Source organism: Dermacentor albipictus, chromosome 2 (genome assembly GCF_038994185.2).
Source record: "Dermacentor albipictus isolate Rhodes 1998 colony chromosome 2, USDA_Dalb.pri_finalv2, whole genome shotgun sequence".
NCBI lineage: Eukaryota > Metazoa > Arthropoda > Arachnida > Ixodida > Ixodidae > Dermacentor > Dermacentor albipictus.
The window spans coordinates 99,578,501-99,599,488 of record NC_091822.1 but is presented as its reverse complement, the minus strand read 5'-3'; the positions used below and the strand labels follow the sequence as shown (position 1 = coordinate 99,599,488).

Sequence of the window (20,988 nt, the reverse complement as noted above, 5' to 3'; positions counted from 1 at the left end):
TTCAAATAAAATAAAAAATAAAAAAGAGTTCAACAAAGTTTGGCCATCAGGCGAAATTTCCGCCTAGTGGAAGCTCTCCCATGGTGAGCGCTATTTCAAAACCAGCCAAACCTGCAAGCGATGTCAGCAGTTTGCGGCCTATTTCATTGACATCAACACTTTACAAGCTTCTCCAACGCTTAGTCCTCACGTGGTTCACCTACCATTTCGAGGAAAGTTAAAAAGAACCCTACTTTGACCCAAGCCAGACTCGATTCAAACCAGGCCTTTGTAGTCAGGACAATCTTTTTTTGTTCTGCCGTTGTATCATGAAGCAGCGGGGTAGGCAGAATGTTCCTGGCATCCTAGTCGCCGCGGACCTACGGAAGGCATTCGACTGTGTCACAAACTAAGCCATACTCTCCGAGATCTAATAAGCACGCCACAGGGTAAGAAATGTTAACTTTCTTAAATTTTTCCTGTACCCTTGAACATTTGAGATCCGTAGTGGCAACACATATCCAAGGATAGTCGCTAACAATGTAGGCGTTCATCACGGCGCGATTTTATCGCCTACGCTGTTTATTCTTGTCAAGTGAGGACTGACTGTGCGCCTCCGACAGGTTCACGGCGTCCAATTCACCATATCTGCAGACGAAGTGAAATTGTGGACGGAACATGGCGGCCCTCTGAGGAGAACAGAAATAGCCAGTAAGGCAATACAGAACGCGCTCGACACATAGACGGATTATTTGAAAGAAACGGGAACGCAGCCGTATCCGTAGAATGCAAAGTACATCCTCCCCGGTGGCAGGGTGCAAGGGAACGAAAAAGTCGAGCTGTACCTATAGCTGGCAAGAAACTTAAACGAGCTCCTGAATGCCACGTGGACATACTCGGCTTTCCAATTCACGAGGATGGAGGGTAGGGACTACTTGGCCCAAAGAAATGGAAACTATGGACGAAACTCCTGCATCTCCTGAAACGCATGCATATCGCAAAAGCGCGGAGGTGCTGGTACGCAGTTCGACGTCAGCAGTGCTCTCGTCGAGGGCTTGTTATGGTGCGGTATGCTTTGACCTCACCAAATCAGAATACAAGCCCAAAAGGATGCACAGCGAGTGTCTTCGAGTGATCACGGATCCTCCCCCTTACACGTGAATGAAGACCTGCATCGGTATATACGGGACTTCCTCCACTTTGGGAGATTATCTTAGAACGCAAGGAGGGACATGACAGCAGTCGCCGATACACCAGCTCTGGAGAGCAGCTCTTAGAGTTAGACGGAGAATGCTCGTCGAACAAGGTAGAAGTGCTTCCTGCAGTCACTCCTTGGGACAACGTGCAGTTTCAAGTCACGAAACCTGTACCGTGGTGATAGTAGAGCAAAACACGCAGAAAGGACTGACTTAATGGAAAATGCCATATTCTACTGCCTCCTTTGCTGCACTGGCAGTCGTTGATGGTGAGCAGCAAGATGTCCGGATCCACTAACAACAGCAAGAACCGACCATCAAGTCACTTGTACTGCAGGTCATCCTGATTGCCAAAAAGAGGCTGACGGGAAAGGCGGAAAATAGTTCGGAAGACCACAGAAGCAAAGAGTACACAATATTCATTTACTGCTTTGACGCCATAAAGGCGCTCACGGGGACGCCTAGAGTCGGTGCGTGGGCGTATGATATTAAGGTCGCATGCGCATCCCTTCCTAGGGATGGGCGTGCGAGTGGACTGGGCTCCGGGGCACTCGGACAGCATCGGCAACGGTGCGGCCCACAGTGCAGCGAGCAGTGAGCGGCCCACAGCGCAGTGAGCCCCCCCCAACACAAGCGCCACACAGACACACACACAAACGCTAGCCGAAAACAAGCTAGAGAAAGCCGGCGTCCGGCGAGACCAAAGAGCAGCACACGAACGTACCTGAGAGTCACACGGGCCACACGAATACGGCACCGGCACTTTCGAAAGGTGGCGCTTCTGTCGAGGCAGCCTAGTTTAATCAAATGGGTTGTGCGCTGTGTAGGAATGGTATAGTGAGTTTGGAGAAAAGATCAGCAGCTTGATCTTTGAAAACGATGTTGAAACCAACAATGTGGGCTATCTTGTAGTTTTCCAATGTAATTTTTGCATAATGAATCCTTACCAACTAGCTCAGCTTTCGCTCGTTCTATTCTTCGTTCTTTCCAATGTCTTGCGCGTCAACACGTGTTTCCGTTGTGGACGACTTACAAAATGTGGTATTACAAATAATGTTAAGAGGATGGCACTTAAAAAAAAAAGAAGAAATTTTAGTAACATAAGAAATAAAGTTTATTCGAATGCCCCATTCTCACGAATGTTTACTCGTAGCTGCGTGTCACCGGCTGGCCACTTTACGCCAACCATTTACGGCGCCTGTACGTACGAGCCACATAGCGTATCAAGTTCACCGCAAATATGTGATCTAAGATTTTCTTTTTGGCTACTGTTTCCTGCTGCAGCGGCCACCTTTCAATGAGGGGAAATGCCAAAAAACTTCGTGTACTTTGATTAACGTGCACACTACAGAACGCCAGATAGTCAAAATTTATCCTTAATCCGGGTTACACCACTGATATCCGCTAAATTAATTTTTTTTTGCTAATAGCCCAGTACTGTCAGTCTTTGTGAACTAGACAGATCAACGTGCGAATTCGATGTCATTTCAGAGACCACGGGTACGCGATGACACAGTCTGCCGGCGAGATGCGTGCGTATTGTCTGTGCCGAAAATGTGCAACTTAATTTAACCGTGACTGGACTTGCATGATGCCTTGTCACTGCATCAGCTGCATCGCCATTTCGCTCCGTTCGGCTGCATTATCAATACGGCGAAATGTAAAAGCACTGCTGTACTTAAGTTTAGGTAGTGTTGCACCTCACATTTGCAGTGCCCATTCTTTGGGTGTTTCCCCCGAGCCAACAGCGCCAGCCAGACGTCGACAGCAGTACCGGTGACATCATCATCGTCACAATCAAAAAGGCGGCTCTCTTAGAAGCGACCGCGTCAGCCACGCTCCGTTGAGGTGGAAGCGAGTGGGAACTCATTAGTGGAAGAAGCGCTCACGATATCTGTTTCCGGATTGCCTCGTCGTTGCTTTGAAGGTTGGATATCGGAGGCGGAGTTCTGGGAACTATGTTATACCTCTGATTGGCTAAAACGAGGTCATCGAATTCCCTTTTGTAGGGAACTCGGGAAGAAGAACGTTTTAAAAGCGGACCTTTGTCGCAGAAAGAGGAGTGCTCAGAACTCCTGACGTCTGCAGACATGTGTAAGCTCTGACCAACATATCAAACGACTTGTTTCAAGACGCAAACAATTTAGAACGGACCCCTTATCTTTCACTCCTACTCCTGGACGTACTCATCCATATGACAGGAAGGATTGCTTGCCGTCCTCGACTATTCAGTTTCAGCATATTACGCCATAAGATGTTGTATAGGAAAATGAATGATCATAAAGATCTGTACTCAATAAAAATATTTTGCCAGGGCAGCTAGTTCATCTTGCAAATAAGGTGCACGTTATTCGGAAGATGAACGAGCTCACCTAGCAAAATACCTTTCTGTGCTGTTCCATCCTATGGGATGGAGCAGCACAGAACGCTAAGAACAACAAAAGAAGCCAAATCAGATTGTCCAATGCTCGAAAACAGATAGCAGCATTTTCCTGGTTTACCTCTAGTACTCTGTGTTCTCGATTATATTTTCATTGGTTTCTCGCGGCTTCTGAAAACGGTACCCCTTGCCATGATTAAGAATCTTGCCAGCATTATGCCGAAGTTTTGGAAAGAATCAAATTCAGTAGAATGGAAGTGGAAATAACGTTAAAAACAACCAAAACAATAGAAAGGTTTATCACTATGCTTGAACTTTTCCGACAGGGTTCTAACTGTAAGCGGGTTCCGCATGCTGGCTCGAAGAAACACGCAACGTAACTCCTGCTGTGCAGAACGATCAGCTCCCGTGCAGCTGCCAGGCGTCTGCCAACGCTGGCAGGAAGAGGAGTGGCGCCAGGGGCGTTGTAAGCCTTGCACTTCGATGGAGCACGAGATGAGATCGACGCGAAACCTTCAGAGTTAGGCAGCGCCCATTAAAATATTAGGTAACGTTAGCTTGACGGCTACCGTCCCGTTAACCCGCCGTGGTTGCTTAGTGGCTACGGTGTTGGGCTGCTAAGCACGAGGTCGTGGGATCGAATTCCGGCCATGACGGCCGAATTTCGATAGGGGCGAAATGCGAAAACACCCGTGGTACATAGATTTAGGTTCACGTTAGAGGACCCCAATTGGTCTAATACCGGGTCAGCTCGGTATTGTACTACCTTCGGGATCAGCTCACGTATGAGTGCTTAACGCCTGCTTCACCTCCACCGCGGGTCTGCCAGGCATCGCACTATCTTCGGGGTCGGCCCACGTCTGAAGAATTGTTTGTTTACGTCTACGGAGACGAGATCCGCCATAACCTAGCCATAAAGAGATTCCCTGTAAAAGTGTACTGCAAATCAAACGAAGGCCCAACGCTTCAGTAAACGTGGCTTTTAGTTACAGCGCTGAAACATCTGTTGTGATGTAACACCGACAGCGGCGTACGGCTGCGTGTTCGCACCAACGGCCTTGTCATACAGCTCTCTCGGGGCTCCGACGCGGGCGGCGTTTCGCTCTAAAAAAGACTAAATACTTGCCTTCAGTGGAGTATACTCTATCTCATGAGCAGCGCTTGGCACAGCCAATGCTGCGAGGTAGGTTAACGCAGGTGATTATGCAAGCGAAGAAAAACTGGCTGAGATTTAACTATTGTAAATCTAGTCATCTCGAGCGAAAGGTCTGTTTGGCTTAGTTTCGCACACACAGTTTCATTAAGGTTAGGCCACAGTCTTTCATACACGCTACGCTGTACAACGAATTGTCCGTGATGTCGCGGTGAAACCTGGCCGTCGCAATGGAGCTTGCCGCCAGCCGAAGGGTGTGGTTCGTCAAACGTTCATAGTGGGTGCCATTGCTTGCATCCATGGCTTCGCCCCCTTTCCTTGTTGTTTGTGTAGATGAACGACGGCGGCGGTGGCAGTATAGCTTCGATCTTAGCCCGCCTCCGCCCTTGGTAAGCTTTGTTTAACGTGCTAATGTGGCCACCTTTTGCACCGGTATTTCAGCAGGCAACTTTGCATTTGCTTGAGGTTTCGTAGCCTGCCGTTTAACTATATCTAATCGGTGATTCGATTCAGCCTGTCGCTTCAGCAGAAGCGCACGCATAGACGGCCCAGCCGGCGCGCCATTCATGGCGAGACTGAGCGACCAAGTGCCGGCGAAGCAGCCGTTCAAGGCGCGTTTAATCCGACGGAATCGGCACGCTGGTGACTGTCGTTCGACGCCGAGCGCGTCGCAGCGCGTTGGCCGCATCCGGGTATACGGTGGCTGCGCCAGTGCGTCTGAACCATCGGTCGAACTATGAAACCTGTTGTTTTCCCCTACGGGATATAACGTGTGCGCTCGCTCGGGGTACGTCGGACCATATCTAGTCCATTAACTCTCGCCTTGTCACGTGGCAGCACAGCGGACAGGCTCAGGGCGAGCGCAGCTGAGACGCCTCTCCGCAGCGCATCAGGTGGCATGGCGTCAAAACTACCGCATACGCCCTGCGGCAGCTCAAGGTAATGATTGCAACACGATGGAATGAACGTGAGACATTGTGTAGTAGAGGTTTCGCTCTAATATAATTCGTATGTCTCCTACCATGCCACATTTGCGCATTGTTAATTGCACAACCACGGATACTGCGTACACGCTACAGGCGTCTTTTGCAAGCGACAAAACGCGGACGAAAAAGCTAGAGGCACTTCGCTGAGCTAAAGTGCTATAGGCGAAAGCCTATCTATGACTGCCTCTGTTGCTCTTGTCTGAACTGTTCTGCGAACGGACGCCGCCGTATCCGCGAGCATGCGATGCAAGCGCAGTGCGCGCGCTCTTCGGAAACATCCGACTCACTCGGCTATATATTAACGCGATAGCGTTAAGGAGCTCGTGTCGCAGAAAAGCCGGTGTCGTCGGCGTCGGGTGTCGGCGTCGGCGGCGTTGACCGTGAGCGATAAATCACGGCAGGCGCTTCATAAATAAAAAGCAACTTCCAAGATTGGCCCGGTGGGAATCGAACCCGGGTCTCCGGAGTGTGAGACGGAGACGCTACCACTCAGCCACGAGTTCGATGCTTCCAAGCGGTGCAAACGCGCCTCTAGTGAATGCGGTGTTGCCTTCGAAACGAGCCGTGGAAAGTTATACTGCGGTGTATATCGGTAATTATGAACATGTAAAGTACAGAAGTCACAATTACACGAGTTGCGAAGTGCGTTTCCGCTGCATTTCTTCTGCGCTTTCCGCACACGCAGAGCCATCTTGCGGCAAACACAGAAGACCCCCTCCTCTCAATGTACGGCGCTGCCCCGACAGGAGGCGCGCCGCGCGCGCATTGGGACCGCTGCCAGGCGCGTCGCGGGACTCCCTCTCCCCTGACGACGCTTCGCCGTGCTCCCGGTTTAGATTACTTACTATCTATCTCTCTGCCCGTGCCGATCACGACGTTTGGCTGGCGTAGATCGTTTCCCCTCCGAGACACCGAGTTCTTTGGTTCGTTTCGTTCGCTCAGGCGCACGTTTCGTTGCCGCGCCGAACGCTTCGTTGCTCGACGCTCACCGCGTGATAGGTGGACGCTAAGTCCGATGCGGGGCGCATGTGCCGTAGCGCATTGTCTTATACCCCTTGGCGGGTCGACGGGAACGCTGTCGCGTCCCACTCTTGAAGGCGAAGCTTAAGCGTCCTCCAATTTTTTTTTTACTTTTCTGTTTATTTCTTTTATGCGAAGCATATTACGAGGGCTCAACCCAGCTCCTCAGGCGCGGCGGTGACCATGAAATCACGTGACACCGTGACGTCACGACAGAGGAGAAGTGGCTTTGGCTCAACTCTTGCAAGACGGGCTGGGTGGGAATCGAACCAGGGTCTCCGGAGTGTGGGACGGAGACGCTACCACTGAGCCACGAGTACAACGCTTCAAAGCGGTACAAAAGCGCCTCTAGTGAATGCGGTGTTGCCTTAGAAACGAGCTGTTTCTAAGGCGTGCGTCTCTTGCTCAGGCGCACATTTCGTTGCCGCGCCGAACGCTGCTTTGCTCGACGCTCACCGCGTCCAATGCGGGGCGCGTAGTCGCTGCCCTGTAGCCCATTGTCTTACACCCCTTGGCGGGTCGACGGGAACGCTGTCGCGTTCCACTCTTGAAGGCGAAGAAGTAATGCATGAGTTGTTTCTTCGTCTAGCCGAACCAAATATAGCCAAGCAACAGCAGTTCACCAGGCTAAACAGTGGTTCAACAACTAAAATAAAGGCTAGTATGCTTCGCATCCTGGGCTTAACCTTACCTAAGCCACAGCCATTTTTTTCGTTTTTCTTTTATTTTTTTGTTTTCTGTTTTCTTTTCTTTCTTGTTAAAATTTTTATTTGTGTGTTTACTTTTTTTTTCGTAAGTCGCAGGTGGGATCCGACCCCATTGCGCTCTTCGGAGACATCCCACCGACTCGGTTATCATTTTTATGTTTTTTATTTCTTTTTCTTTTCTTCTTTTTTTTGCGGGGTTCACCTAAGGCCACAGGTCAACTTTGATTGATCACCCATTTTTCCCCTAGGGTGATACATCAAGCGCTCTGACAGCTGTCACCGGTTGTGTTTGATCACCGCTTTCCTGCGTCCACCACGGAGTGTGCACGGACTCCCATGAGCCATTAAAGGCTTAAAGGCCTCAAACATTTTGATGTGGTCGCCTTCCTCATGCTCGAGACGCCAGTAGCTTCCACAAAGCAGGAAGAAGCTTCTCATGGACGCCATTGCAGCGCTGTGCGCTTTTTTACAGTGTAGCTGTTAGAACCTCGCTGGGTTTCTCATTGCATCTGCAGCTTCGCCGGGCTGGCCAGGAGAGAGCTGAGAGAGAGTGAAAGCAGAGTATAAAAATAACATCGGGTTACATAGCGACGCGGTCAAAGTGGGTGGAGCCTGGGGGGATAAGGAGCGGCGCGCACGCGAGCGAGGGACGCAGCCCGGATGCGTGCCCTCTCCAGTGGCGCGCGAGGCAGGTTGGTCAGGCGAGGGAGGAGGGGCATTCTTCTTCGGTGGCTGCTAGGGTGCCTCGATGACTTTTTCTCCCGCCACTCCGTACAGAATGGAGACAACCGCGGCGTCTGCCACGACGTTGGCCACGCGAATCATGAACGCCGTAGTAGATGCCGTATTAGACGTCTTTCGTGGACGCCGTAGGGACGCGTCGCCGGCACTCGTGTGTAGCTTCGCAAACTTCTAGGGGCCTTCCGCCAGCTTCACTGGTCTCTGGTAATTGCGATAGCAGGGCCACGCATAATTTTTCTGCTAGCTGCCATGGTACAATCTAAAACACCTAGCTTCTTATTTCTTGGCTACAGCCAAGCCTTCCGGTGAAAATCTGACCAGATCATGGGCGTATGCGCACTATTTTTCAACCTTCTGCAATATATGAAATATCACCTCTAGCCATTTAGAACATCACCTGCTAGCAGTGCAGCAATTACAGGCTCGAGTGAAGTAGAAATGAAGGAGTAAGTACTAGAGTGAGGAGGACGCGCAAATAATAATGAGTGTCGCTACCTTGTACATTTATTTTATCTAGGAACCTTACGGATGCGCGGAGGCGAGCGCCATGTACATGGTGTGACAAGGAACCGAGCGGGGCTTGCAGCTCCTAATAAGCAAGACCTACAAGGCAGCCGAAAAAGGGGCTTGTGTTTGACTTTACGCGTAACAGAATTAAGTTTTCTCGTATATTCAAATTACATTCTGACGCTAACATGTCTGTTGGTTGTGTGTGAGTCGTACTTTAGGAATTTTCTGTCGCATATTACTTTGGGAAATTCAATTAGTTCAGTAACGTCTCTGCGCCACGCACTGGGTCTGCGTGGTTCAGGTAGCGCGGTCCAGGGTAACTTTTTCTTGTGAACCGAAGCCGACGCTTGATTTCCTGCGACACGGGGTCCTTAACGCAATCGCGTTAAAAATATCAAACTTCTTTGAATCGGTAGTCATTCTCTCTAAAGTTAAATGCAGTCAAGGCGACATCCAAGGCAACCTCGGGCTGAACGGTTCAGCATCTCTCCTGTCGCAGTCGTACAAGGAGATGCTTTGGGACCGGGAAGCCCGCGGTCGTCCTCTAGGCCACTTGTTGCGGGCCGTAGGCCTGGTGCTGTGCGTGGTCTTCCTGCTGCCCCTGAGCTGTGCCTTTGTCGCCGGCCTTCATTACTCGCTCATCTCGGTCTCACTCTACGTGTTCAGTGTCGGCCACAGCATGTTCTGGTTCCGGAGACCCGTGCTGTACTTCATGTGAGTGCATGTATAAAAAGAGGGTGAGAACATATTTTAAATAAGTGAACATTTCAGCGTTTACTCCACAACAACAACAAAAAATCCATTCGTCCATCCGTCCTTTCCGTAAGACGATTACTTTCAAGATAGAGCCAACAGCAGTAAGCGAATCCGCCTTCGGGCTGCTTCTCACTTGAACGCATACTAAGCGGCGAGAACACAGTGCGCACGAACCTGCCTGCACTCGTTCCACTGTGACCCATCGTCGATTGCTTTCAAGATTGGGCCCCGCGGGGCGGCGCCATGGGCAGGTTGCAAGTGCGAGGCGGCGCCCCCTCTTTCCGGCCCCTAGCGCCATCTGACGAATAGTTGCGCGAATGTGGTAGGATTATTCACGGCGTCAGCAACACGCGCTGCGTGTTTGGCGTCCTGTCAAACGGTAGCGATGGCGCGAAATAGCGTGCCGATATTAATTTTAACCGGGTTTCAGGAATTACAAGATTTTCATAGTTTTTTTCGTGAAAGAATTTAGAGAAAGGAAGTCGTCTATTTGAAGTGGGGCGCGTCTACCACGTGAGGGAAGTGTTGAACTCGCACTGATCGGAAGTGACTGCTAGGTTTATTCCGCAAACGAAAAATAATGCACCAGCGAGATGCGTGAAGCTCAGCGTAATTTACTTCGTTATCTACGGTGTGGACGCATGAAATTGTAGGCGAAATTGATTCTTGAAGATCGGCGACAGCAGACAAATCCTAGCGGGGAGCTGCGATTGCCGTGCTGGCATCGCAGGGAAGTGCAAGGACGCCGCGGTAGTTTCCCTGTACATACATGACGGCAAATACGAATCCAAAACATCTCATCCAAGAACGTGGGGCGTATGAACGACTCGGTAAGACCTACCAGAGGTATTCTAACGTTGCTCTCCCCAAACACACACACACAAAAAAAAATGGGATGAACTTACCAGTTGTGTAAGACTACGCTGGGAAAATATTTTCGCCCAAGTTACTGGAACTGCGATACCTTTATGTTGCGATTTTTCAGTGCGTGCAAAGGAGGTTCCAATAAACGACGTTGTCAAAAATTTTGGTGATCTCATCTGCACCTTCGTTAATATGCTGCCATGGGCGCAGAAGAGTGTATGCCAGCTCAGCCGGCTGCAACCCCTCCTCAAATCTCTCAGCAAGCCCTAGCGCTCTTTGAATGGGAGAGGATTGGGAAAGAGTTCCACGGCTTTACTGCGGTACAGTGTAGGAACAAACTACTTTGTTTGATGCATATCCTGGTACGCACTGCAGGCAGTGGCGTAGCAAGGGGGGGGCGTAGGCTCCGGGTACAAGGGGCCAGTTGGGGGTGGGGGGAGGGGGTCATATACGTCTGGAGACACACAGAAATTGTTGATATGCTCGCCTTCCTCCAATAAACCCGGGGAAGGGGGGGGGGGTTGACAGAAGACCTATGGGCCCCGGGTGCCAGACGACCTAGCTACGCCACTTACTGTAGGTGTCCGGTTGCTGCCATCATTGCTGTAAAAGCAAAGAATGCAGCGTTATAACGCACTTGGCATAACGCCGGAACATAAAACAGCTTATGCCGTCGGACGAGCGCTATCCAGTGTTGACGCCGTTCTGCTTCATACGACCGGCTTGGAAACCTGTAAAACTTTGTTCCCCGTGAGTTGGTGTACGTGCTGTTGCAGCCCACTACTCAACAGCTCGGGTTGCACTTCGGCATTGCTCAGAAAAGGCAACAGCTACGCGCGAAGCAGTGCACATACAGGCTTTCCGAACGCAAGCGGGCCGGTCGTATCCTGCCGGTTCTGCGCTCGCCGCCGCGAGGGGCGCCCTAGTAGGCGCGGGAACTACGTTCGCAACCTGCCTATACGCAGCGGCCGCCAGAGTACGGGTGGTCACGGTTGATAATGGTTTGACTGGATGGATAAGGCGCTAAAGAACGATACCGGCGAATGATGATCGGAACGTCATCAGCGCACCTGGCGCCACTACCTGCAGTAGTTTGCTTGCCTCATCAATCCAGTTCGTGTCAGCGCTTGCAGTCATAGTGGTCGGATGAAGTATAACAACATTCATTATGACACTGGGCTGCGTGGAGATAAGCGAGTGGCACAATGCTTATGCTTGATTAGACAACTCCGAGAAGAGTTTCTACGCGAATTTTGTTTTCTGCAACGAAGGGGCATTTCTTCTGAGAAAAAAAATTATATTCGACAAACCATATTTTTCTTATAGTTGCCAAACGTCGACATCGCAACAGTCACTACTAAACTTTCACAATCCGCAGGTGTTTGAGGTACACGGAAGACACGAGGTCAGCCAGAATTTCGCTAAGGTTTTCAATTTGATATTTTTTTGAGGGGGGTTGTGAAGCGTCCCACCCTGTGCACGCCATCAAGAACACGTTATTTGCTCTTTATGGCTTCCACCAGCTTAGCAATGCTCTCACAGAAAAGTCAGTAAGGTCGAGGTCTTATAAAGGTCACAGGTAAAACCAGCCATGGGCACACCATAAATTGTGGGGTCTTGTTAATGTATTAGATCGTACTGAACAAAAACTGATCAATCACTACTGTTGCGATAGCAATTCTATAGACACTCCAGGGACGTTTCTGCGTCGCTACAATTTTCTCTATCAAGTCCAACGGTGATAACATCGTCGTGGCTGGCCGTATGCTTATCTGCGAGTGAGAGCCTGAGAGCGAGGCTTAGGCGGCGGTGACGGCTCAATCTCGCATGCACAAGGGAGGAAAGCGGGGACTCGCGCCTTCTTCCGTAGCGCGCAATGGACCAGAGCGGAGGGAAGGAGGGGGCGTTTTACACCCGGCCGCGTGTGCCGTGGCCGCGCGCGGCCCTGCAGGCCTTATCTAGAAAGCGACCTGCAATGAATACAGAGTCTACGTGTGCCAAGGGCTCATAGCTTCGTGTGCGCTGTGTTCTCACTGCTGATAGTTCGCGCACAAGCGAGACTCAGAACGAAGGTCAATTCGCTCGCTGCTGCTGCCGCGCTAGGTGTCTCCAGCGTTTCGCCAGCGACTTACCGCGGTCATCGAGTGAGATGTGTTGATGTTCGCTTGTGTGCGATTCACACCAAGCTGAATAATTTAGTTATTACGCGAATGTTTAGAAGTTTATATGGCCGGAAAATCTTCCATTCTTACTTTTTATAGCTGTGTACTAATATTTTACGCAACCAATGCTTCGCCTTTTGAGCACAACTGCAACTTATTGAATGGCGAGATACAGGATTACTTATCGGTCGCACTGTAGTTGTTTCTTTCGTGTCTCTTATTACAAATCGCAAACGTACGCTACCGTCTAGCAGTGCAGGAAAATATAATAAATTTTCTCATCTTGTTCTTTTTTTACAGGACAATTTGTTACGTACAGTGAATAGAAGCCACATTCTTCTAAAACACCCGCGTAGCCAGAGTCAGGGCTGGGCAAGGATAGTTAGCAGTTTTATTATGATAGGATACAACATACGCGGGCAACGAATATTTGAGGAACTGATACAACATACTACCGCAATTATTGACACTTTCAATTTACATCTTAAGGTGTTTTGATACATTCACAAATTTCTTATAAATTTGTATAATGAAGCAACAAATGTGTGAAAGCCACTAGACGCAAGGCAAGCCCATTCGTGCATTCTTCCGACTTCGTAACAAAGCACCCCGCAAAAGAAAGTTCGACAACCACACTATACAGTGGCATCAGAATTTGCGTGAGAAACGTCGCGTGTTGGCTACGAACAAGTATCATGGCACCGACGTAAGTAAAAAAAAAATAAAGAAAGAAAGGTGGGCAAATCGCAGACGTTCTAGCGTTTGTTTTAGTAGAGACGGCGCGAGCGCCACCACGTGACTCTGCTCGACCAACAGGGACGCGCAGACCTCATCGCCTGTCCTCGCTGGAGGGCTCTGGCGGCAAGATCAAAAAATGTCGCTCCCTTTAGTTTTATTTAGGTGGCTTAGGGCAGCAGTGTCAAGTTGCAAGGCAGAGTTTAGCCGACGTTTATAGATTCGCACGGTCATGTTGTGATAGCCAGTATCTTCTATCTTAAGGTACGCGATACATTCCTTCATGCATAAAAAATACAGGATAGTGATACACATTTTGCAAGGCGTATCATGTACAGAAGAACTTCAGTTTGGCCTAGTTGGTATTTACTGCAAATCATATTGACCGCAAAAAAGACGGGGACATAGGAAGAAAACACCGCCTGTGCTGTTTATGTGTTTTCTTCCTATGTCCCCGTCTTTTTTGCGGTCAATATGATTTGCAGTATCATGTACAGATACGAGATACCCAAAGAGTAGTCAAGATAGTATCTAAGGTACATGTATCTTCGATAATGCTCAGCCAGTACGACACCTAGAACAAATCACCACCCAGGCATTCTGTACAGATGGTTAACCAGCGAAGTTGAAACGTATGGCGCCGGTGTTTATCACTGGGTTAATCCTGACGGTTCAATAAACTACGGTATGGTGGGCTGCCCGATCCTCGGTACGCAGTTGTTGCTTGCACTCGGCTGCACGAGCCTGCTCTTGCGCTACGCCTGACGCGTCGAAATGGCATAGAGGAGCTTTTTCGCGGTTCTGTTCGCGGCGTTGTTAATCGAAAGCTGCCTGCTCCTCAGGCGTATGTATGACGCGTGACCTACCCATTTCGCAGCAGAAGAGAAACTGCTGCGCGCGCACTCGGCTACAATGGAGAGCAACGGCGTTACTACGGGCGCAGCAAATCGCGCGTCTCTTTCTCGTTTTTTTCCCGCATGCGCATGGGGTGGCGTCAGAGCAGTTTTCGGCGTACAGGCGACAGATGCATGGACGGACGGACCAATAGGCTAGCCACATACAGATTCGCTGTAAAGTTGCAGCAGATTCAACGTACCTTGTTGGAAACAATATACAGCGAAGCTTTCCGTAAATGCACAGGAGTGCTGGAACATTTGTTTGTGTTTGTTCAATGTGAGTACAAAGTGAAGGCGAAAGTTTTATTATTCATGTTGGCGAAGAATGCAGTGCGCCTTTGACGCAGCCAGTGTTATAGGGTTTGAAAGAAGCAAGCTGGCTTTCTGTGCCATTTGTTTGCGATATCCGACATCCTCTTGGAGGCGCAGATGCCACCGTCCACGCGGTGCCAAGTGGGGCAACGCATGTACAACGTGTAGAGTGCTTCGATGCACGCGGCACCCTCCGATGCCGTGCAGGGCGGAGACAACCGCGCCGTCTCCTACGGCGTCCGACATTATGAGGCCCACTCCGTACGCAGCCAACGGGCGTCGCACAGCTGCATGAAAAATTCGTTGTGATAAGATGTGTGCTGCTTTATGATATGACGAGAACACTAAATTTTCGCATCGGCAGTGTGAAGGTCTGAGATTGATATTCTGCGACCTTTACTTTTAAAGCGGAATTTCCGACTGGTAGTCCTGGCAGCAGAAATCTACTGTCCACGCCAGACGCATAATGACATTAAAGGGCCTCTCACCAGGTCTGGCCATCTTGAACTGACAAGCGCAGAACATACAATGCCCGCCAACGATCGTGTTTGCAAATAATTATATCGCTACGCGCCGCGGAAAGGTCTTAAGTTTCAATCCGAACTCCGTTTTCCCTTCTCCTCGAGGCCGCTGCGCTCCAAGCCGGACGGTGACATACTCGCGTCCCTGCGCCTACGTACTATAGTCCACAGTGTCAGGTCGCTAGGGGTGACACGTGACTTCGAGAATTATTCAAGGCACCATGTCTTATTTGTGTGATCTATTACGTGAGTTGAGGAAGTGAAGTTTAGAGAAATAAAAGACACACAAACGGACTGTCTGCGTGTTCATTTTTTTTTACTTCACACCCAAGCAAGAGAGATCTGCTTGCACTTCGTCTGCTTGCTCGCACCGTAGTGCAGTCACGTGCACAGGTATTGCAACTATGCCATTTTCTACCGTGTTCTAGCGCCATGATCATGCTCTGCTATCCACTTGTTCTGTTTCAGTAATAGTGTAGCACTGAATTATACCGCTAGTCACGTGTCCTTAATGAAGGGAAAATCAGACATCCACCCGTTCGTGCACAGCGCGAACCCAACCTTGTGCACAGCGCGCAAAATCGTGCGCTGCGCGAGACAAGACAATCACAACAGCTCGTGTTCAGCGCCAAAAAGAAATCGAGAGAACAATAAATGAAGGCGGGGCCCGTGACGTATGCGGCACGCAATCCGCGAGGTCCGGTATGGGAGAACGGAGGGAAGGAATTTTGCTTGCGGAGGCAGACGGGGCGAGTAGAGAGTGTCTCGCTATGCAGTGGAGCTTGCCTCCTGAAATAACGGGTTCGCGGCACTGAAATATTTCTATCTCGGCTATTAACGAGCCGATTTGAAAAATTTTGCGGCACAACGCTCCTTAAAGGACAGCATATAAACAAAATTTGCTATGGGGACTGGTGAGGGGCCCTTTAAGAGAACGTCTTTGTGGACTAGTTGGTCACTATTCACTTTGGTTAAATGCGCGAAATACGCACAGACTCGAATGCCGTCGCCTTTCGTTATGTCTGTGTGTATCTAGTTCCTTTAACAAGATCATAAATACCGTTTGGCTACCGGCTGAAAGGTGAATTTGATCCACAAACCACGTGCCACCACGGGACAAAAGAAAAATTGTCACCGAACGCTCTACTTTTAAATCATGTTTTCGAATCATTCATCAGCTAGCCCATTTACGGACTGAATGCTGCAACGCTAAGTAAAAGGCAATGATCTCGATTGTCAAATAAGGACTCTGTGGTTGAAAGGAAGCCGTGCGTAAGTGACATTCTACCAATGTTCAATTGTTTTTTTCCGAGGTCACGGGAAACTGCAGTGAAGGTGGCCGTTTTGCGTTTGAGGCTATGTTGCCTGCATTACATGCTAATTTTTAAGCGCGATAAGCGAGTTGCGATAGCTCATTAGTGGACTTCAAGTATGAGGCAGGTCGCAAACACAACTGCTTACTTTTATTATTTTCCGTTTCAGCTCTACTCGATATAGACGCTGGAGCTCTGCATTGCTCACATTTGAGAAATTTTTAACATCGCACATTTCAACTAATATCACATTCACGGTCCTTTGTGATTTCGTGACATCAGCTGTCACGGAGCTGTGGTGGAAGACATCAGAAATTTCGTCCTGATGAGGTTTTGTTAACGTGCACCAATATCGCAGTAGCACCGCGTGTTTCACCTCTATCGAAACTCGGCCGCGGCGACTGTGTCACACCTACGTCCTTAGGGACAGCAGTTGAACTCCATAGCGACCAAGCCCATACATCCGGGCCGCTTTTATTGTTTCATTAGAGTTTTAAACGCATTTAATATTTTTTTCCGAAGGATATTGCACACTAATACTATGAAATGAACCATTTCTGGTAGAGTTTTATGTTTAGTTTGAGTATACTGCACGTACTTTCATTTCACGCTGCTAATTATTTTATGACCGTATTATGCTCAGCAAAGTGTTTTCATCGATATTCTGAATTTTGTTGTGAATTCTTTTGCCCTGCTCAACATATGCAGATGGGGTACATAAAAATAAATACATGTCAGATTATTTGGAGCCTTTCATATGGCTTTTATAACGTTAAATCATGATTCTCATGCAGTCACCGACTATAAAGCCGTGATCAGCATGTTTTCTGCAGGAACTGCAATTTTAGTGCGTGCAACAAAAGTATTGTCGAAGTTCCTGCAGGACACCAAGCTCGACGAGCGGCTCTAGCGAGGCAACTGTCTTATGTACATAAGCACTCAACACTTCTCTTATCATCATCATCCAACCCAATACTTTCACTACCCTTCCCTCTTCCCCAGTGCAGAGTAGCAGACTAGAGCGCACTAGCTCAGGTCGACCTCTCTGTCTTTCCTATCAATAAATTCTATTCATACATACATAATGTAAAATAATTGCTATACCGGTCATCGATGTCGTTAAAATGAAGCGGCCACGCGGCTCAACAATGAGAAAACAAATTGCATTCCATAGATAGCGATTGCCTATGTGCGAGCTTGGTTATTCAGTTGGGAACCTTAAAAGACATCAAAACCACCAAGGGCTACAACTCACTGCAAATTGACTACAGCTCATGTCTTCATTTCATGCCCACTCATTCTTGCAGGTTAAATCTTGCTCAGGTGAACGCGTAGCGTTACTCTTGGGTAACTTGATATCAAGATGTTTTTCCATGGAATCCTCGCGTCGCTGGCACGCTTGCACACTGCACTTAGTCTTCTTGATTAAACATTCTGTAACAGTCTTGAGAGGGGACTTCAGGGTGAACAGGTTGTCTATCCAGGGCGTGACTCCTTTTAAATGCTTTTCGCAGGGTTTGAGCAAGCTCATAACCTCTCCGCTCACATAACACAAGTTTTTACCATCTTGAACATATTATTTTATTGCAGGTAAATATCCATGTTCATGGCTCGCCGAGACCAGCATTGCAGCCATGCACTTCTCAGAGTCCATTTTTTTTTTCACGGTTCTTTTCACAAGAAATCCACTAATATGGTGCTAAATACTGCACTCAATTGAAGTCAGAGCTTCAATGAAAATAGTTTCTCCATCATCAACTTCGCGCTGTGCGAGCGCTGTTCGGTGATTCGCTGTTCTGTTCGGTGTTCGCTGTTCTCGCACGACGCTGTCGGCCTCCGCTGAGGGACCCCTCGAAGTTGGGCACTTGCCCCGTTGCTTTCCTCAGATTAGTCGCTAGCGTCAGGTTAGTCGCTGCCTTTTCCTGATGACGCCCGTGGCACGGAGAAGCTCGGTTCTCCGTCCGACTCCTATGTCACATAAACTGAAGCTCCCATTGCAGTTCCCTCTTCCCGTCAGCTGATACCGATTGGCGTTTCGGACAACCGCGATCAGTCGCACAGTTACCTCCGCAGTAGGGGCGAAACATCGCTCTTATCAGGTGCTATGGAGAAGCTTCATTTTACGCCGCCTTGGTTAGAGGAGGCTTGCATCGCGGACCGCACTTCGCAGTGCCGCATGCTTACTCAGGTAAATTGAACGAATAATTTGATACCGATTATATTGGTATATATGGGCATTTTGAGAAGTAGAAACGCAAAACTCGAATTTTATGACGATCACCCTCCACCTTCCCATATAGAAGTGTAATGTAAAGCTTGCAGGAAGTTAATATTGACTTTTCTTTTTGAAGAATATTTCCACCTCACTACGCTGACATGATTCAAGTAAATTCGAGTTTATAGGAAAAGGGGCAACGATATTGTAATGAAGTTACTGCGCCAATTACTTGCCTTTTCCGTGCAGTTACTGATTTCCGAGTAACTCCAAGGATGCATACGGCTCCGACTGACCAGGTGGGTAGAAACGATATCTGGTAAGACAGTGCAGAGCGCTCTCTTGAGGTGAAAACAGAACAGCACTTTGAACTCTGTCCGCTATGTTTCCTGCATTCTTCCGTTTTTCTGCTTTACAACGCCTAATAACTTTAGCAAACAGTCATAGTCCCGCAACGCGCCCTGGTGAATGGGGGTTGCCACTGCCAGCTTTGGCTTAGGAAGACAGTTCGAATTAGATACTTGATCGGCAAAGCTGAAGTGTTACGCTTGAGGCGGACCCTGCAGGAATGACTAGCATGACGACTAAAAATGTTTGCCTATTGAACGCAGCGAGTTCTTGAAGACCTCGGTCGAGTGGAAGCGACGCTCTTCCTACCTGAAGCTGGTCCTTCCCGCTCCATGTGTGCCGAGCGCACCGGTAAGCATTGTTTGCACGTGCACCCTCCAATGGGAAGGCCAAGCGTAGGTAGGCTTTCTTTACTGACTTTCTGGAAAAATGGGGTTAGTTTATGATGTTATGGAAGGGTATAGCCATGGTTTGGAAGCAAAAGAAGAATGGCAGGTAGAACAAGATTTACGAAACGAACTGCGCGCATCGTTTCATACCTTCTTCCGCATACCATTCGCCCTGTTTTCCAATGACTCCTCTGGCGTAACTTACGATGATACGGTGCTTCTTCTTCGGCGTGCTTGTTTTCTTTTGTGAAACATGTGTATTTTCATATGCAAACGTCAACAAGCCATGCTTAATTACCAGTAGGAGAAATTCAAAGAAAGCAAAAAAAAAAGAATGTTCGCTACTCGGTAATATGCACATTATCAATGTATCGTTCGTTAGTATATTACCATACCGTACAAATATTCATTATACCATATTATTAGCTGTAGATGCAATATTAATGTAATTTTGTGAAGAAACAACATAAAAATTCGATTAGCGACCCTAATCATTGACTTAGATGCCTCTTAGTGGCACTCGAACCTCGGCGTTGGTGTTCTTTAGGTTAACCTTAAAGGGACACTAAAGGGAAACAATAAATCAGTTTAGACTAATAAAGCATTGTTTGAGAACCCTGCAGGCAGTCATTTCAAGAAACTAGTTTGAATATTAGACGAGAAAATGAAGGTCCAAGTATCAGTATTTGAATTTCGCGCCGAAACGCCAGCGCCGGTACGCCAGCGTGACGTCAGGGATTCGAAAGTTTGTTTGCGCATTTGGGCCGCGTTGGCTGAATAAAGGTACCCGAAACTTGGCATGTTTAATATTTGGTTCCTTTAGAACACAATGTAGTCAATCTGTACCGCTATATATAATTAGTAGGCCCTAGAAGATGCCATCAAAATCCATGACGTCACAGCCCCCAGGTGCGTGAACTTAAGTAGGCGTCGCCACCCGTATTTCGTTCTTGCGCTTTTTCTGGCTTACCAAACGTCTCATCGTTGTAAGAGTGGTGTTTTTGGTGTTGTAGAACGGTGATTTACTGATGCAGAAGAAATCACTTTTCACTTTTGTGTCCCTTTAAGCGAACGCAACGCGCGAGCTGAAGTGGGAGGCAACTGTTCTGCATTAATTAGCCGGTTAAATATCATACCACCTTCTTGTGTCGTACGCCATTAGTGACGCCATTACTCTCGCTTTTTACTTCCGGGTTTCCAGGAATTTCGCCAAAGTCTGATTCACGTGGCGGGTCTCTAAAATCTACGATTTTGTGCTTTGATGTGTGGTAATCAGCAACTCTTAATTCTAATTATTCCAGAGACATCAGTAGCTGGACTTGTAACTGAACGTACGCTTTTATATATTTATCAATAATGGTATAATAAATTTTATTTCGAATTTCATCCCCAGTTGCTTCAGTGATGTCTAATTAATTCTAATTATTCCAAACATTTCAGTAACTCAAGTTGTAACTATTTTATGCTCTGATATTATATGTAAAATGTAGCCATGAATTTTTGACTGTACTTTTTTTATTTTGCAGATTTATTTTGAATTTCGTTCGTGGTCGTCTCAGTGATTTCTAATTATTTCTAATTATTCCTGACACTTCAGTAACTTGACTTGTAACTAAACTTATGATCTGATATGATATTTCTAATGAAACCCGTGCATTTTGTATGTACTGCTTTTTTCGAAATTTTGCTCATCTATAATGAATTGCCTCCCTCCTCTGAGGAAGTGAACCGGAAGCGCTGCACAAGAAACAAGAGTGTCACTCGATGCTCTTGCCACCAGAAAAATCATCCGACAATTACAATTT

At 48.2% G+C, this 20,988-nt stretch overlaps 1 protein-coding gene across 3 annotated transcripts in view; it reads left to right on the top strand.

The window, feature by feature from the left end:
* LOC135915933 (E3 ubiquitin-protein ligase MARCHF3-like) overlaps window positions 1-20,988 on the top strand; it is a 45,234-nt gene that overhangs the window by 8,555 nt on the left and 15,691 nt on the right. For all 3 annotated transcript variants that reach the window (XM_065449119.1, XM_065449120.1, XM_065449121.2), the window contains exons 4-5: window positions 9,172-9,386; window positions 19,058-19,145. In XM_065449119.1, coding sequence (XP_065305191.1) covers window positions 9,172-9,386; window positions 19,058-19,145 — 303 coding nt within the window. The remainder of the gene's footprint in view (window positions 1-9,171; window positions 9,387-19,057; window positions 19,146-20,988) is intronic.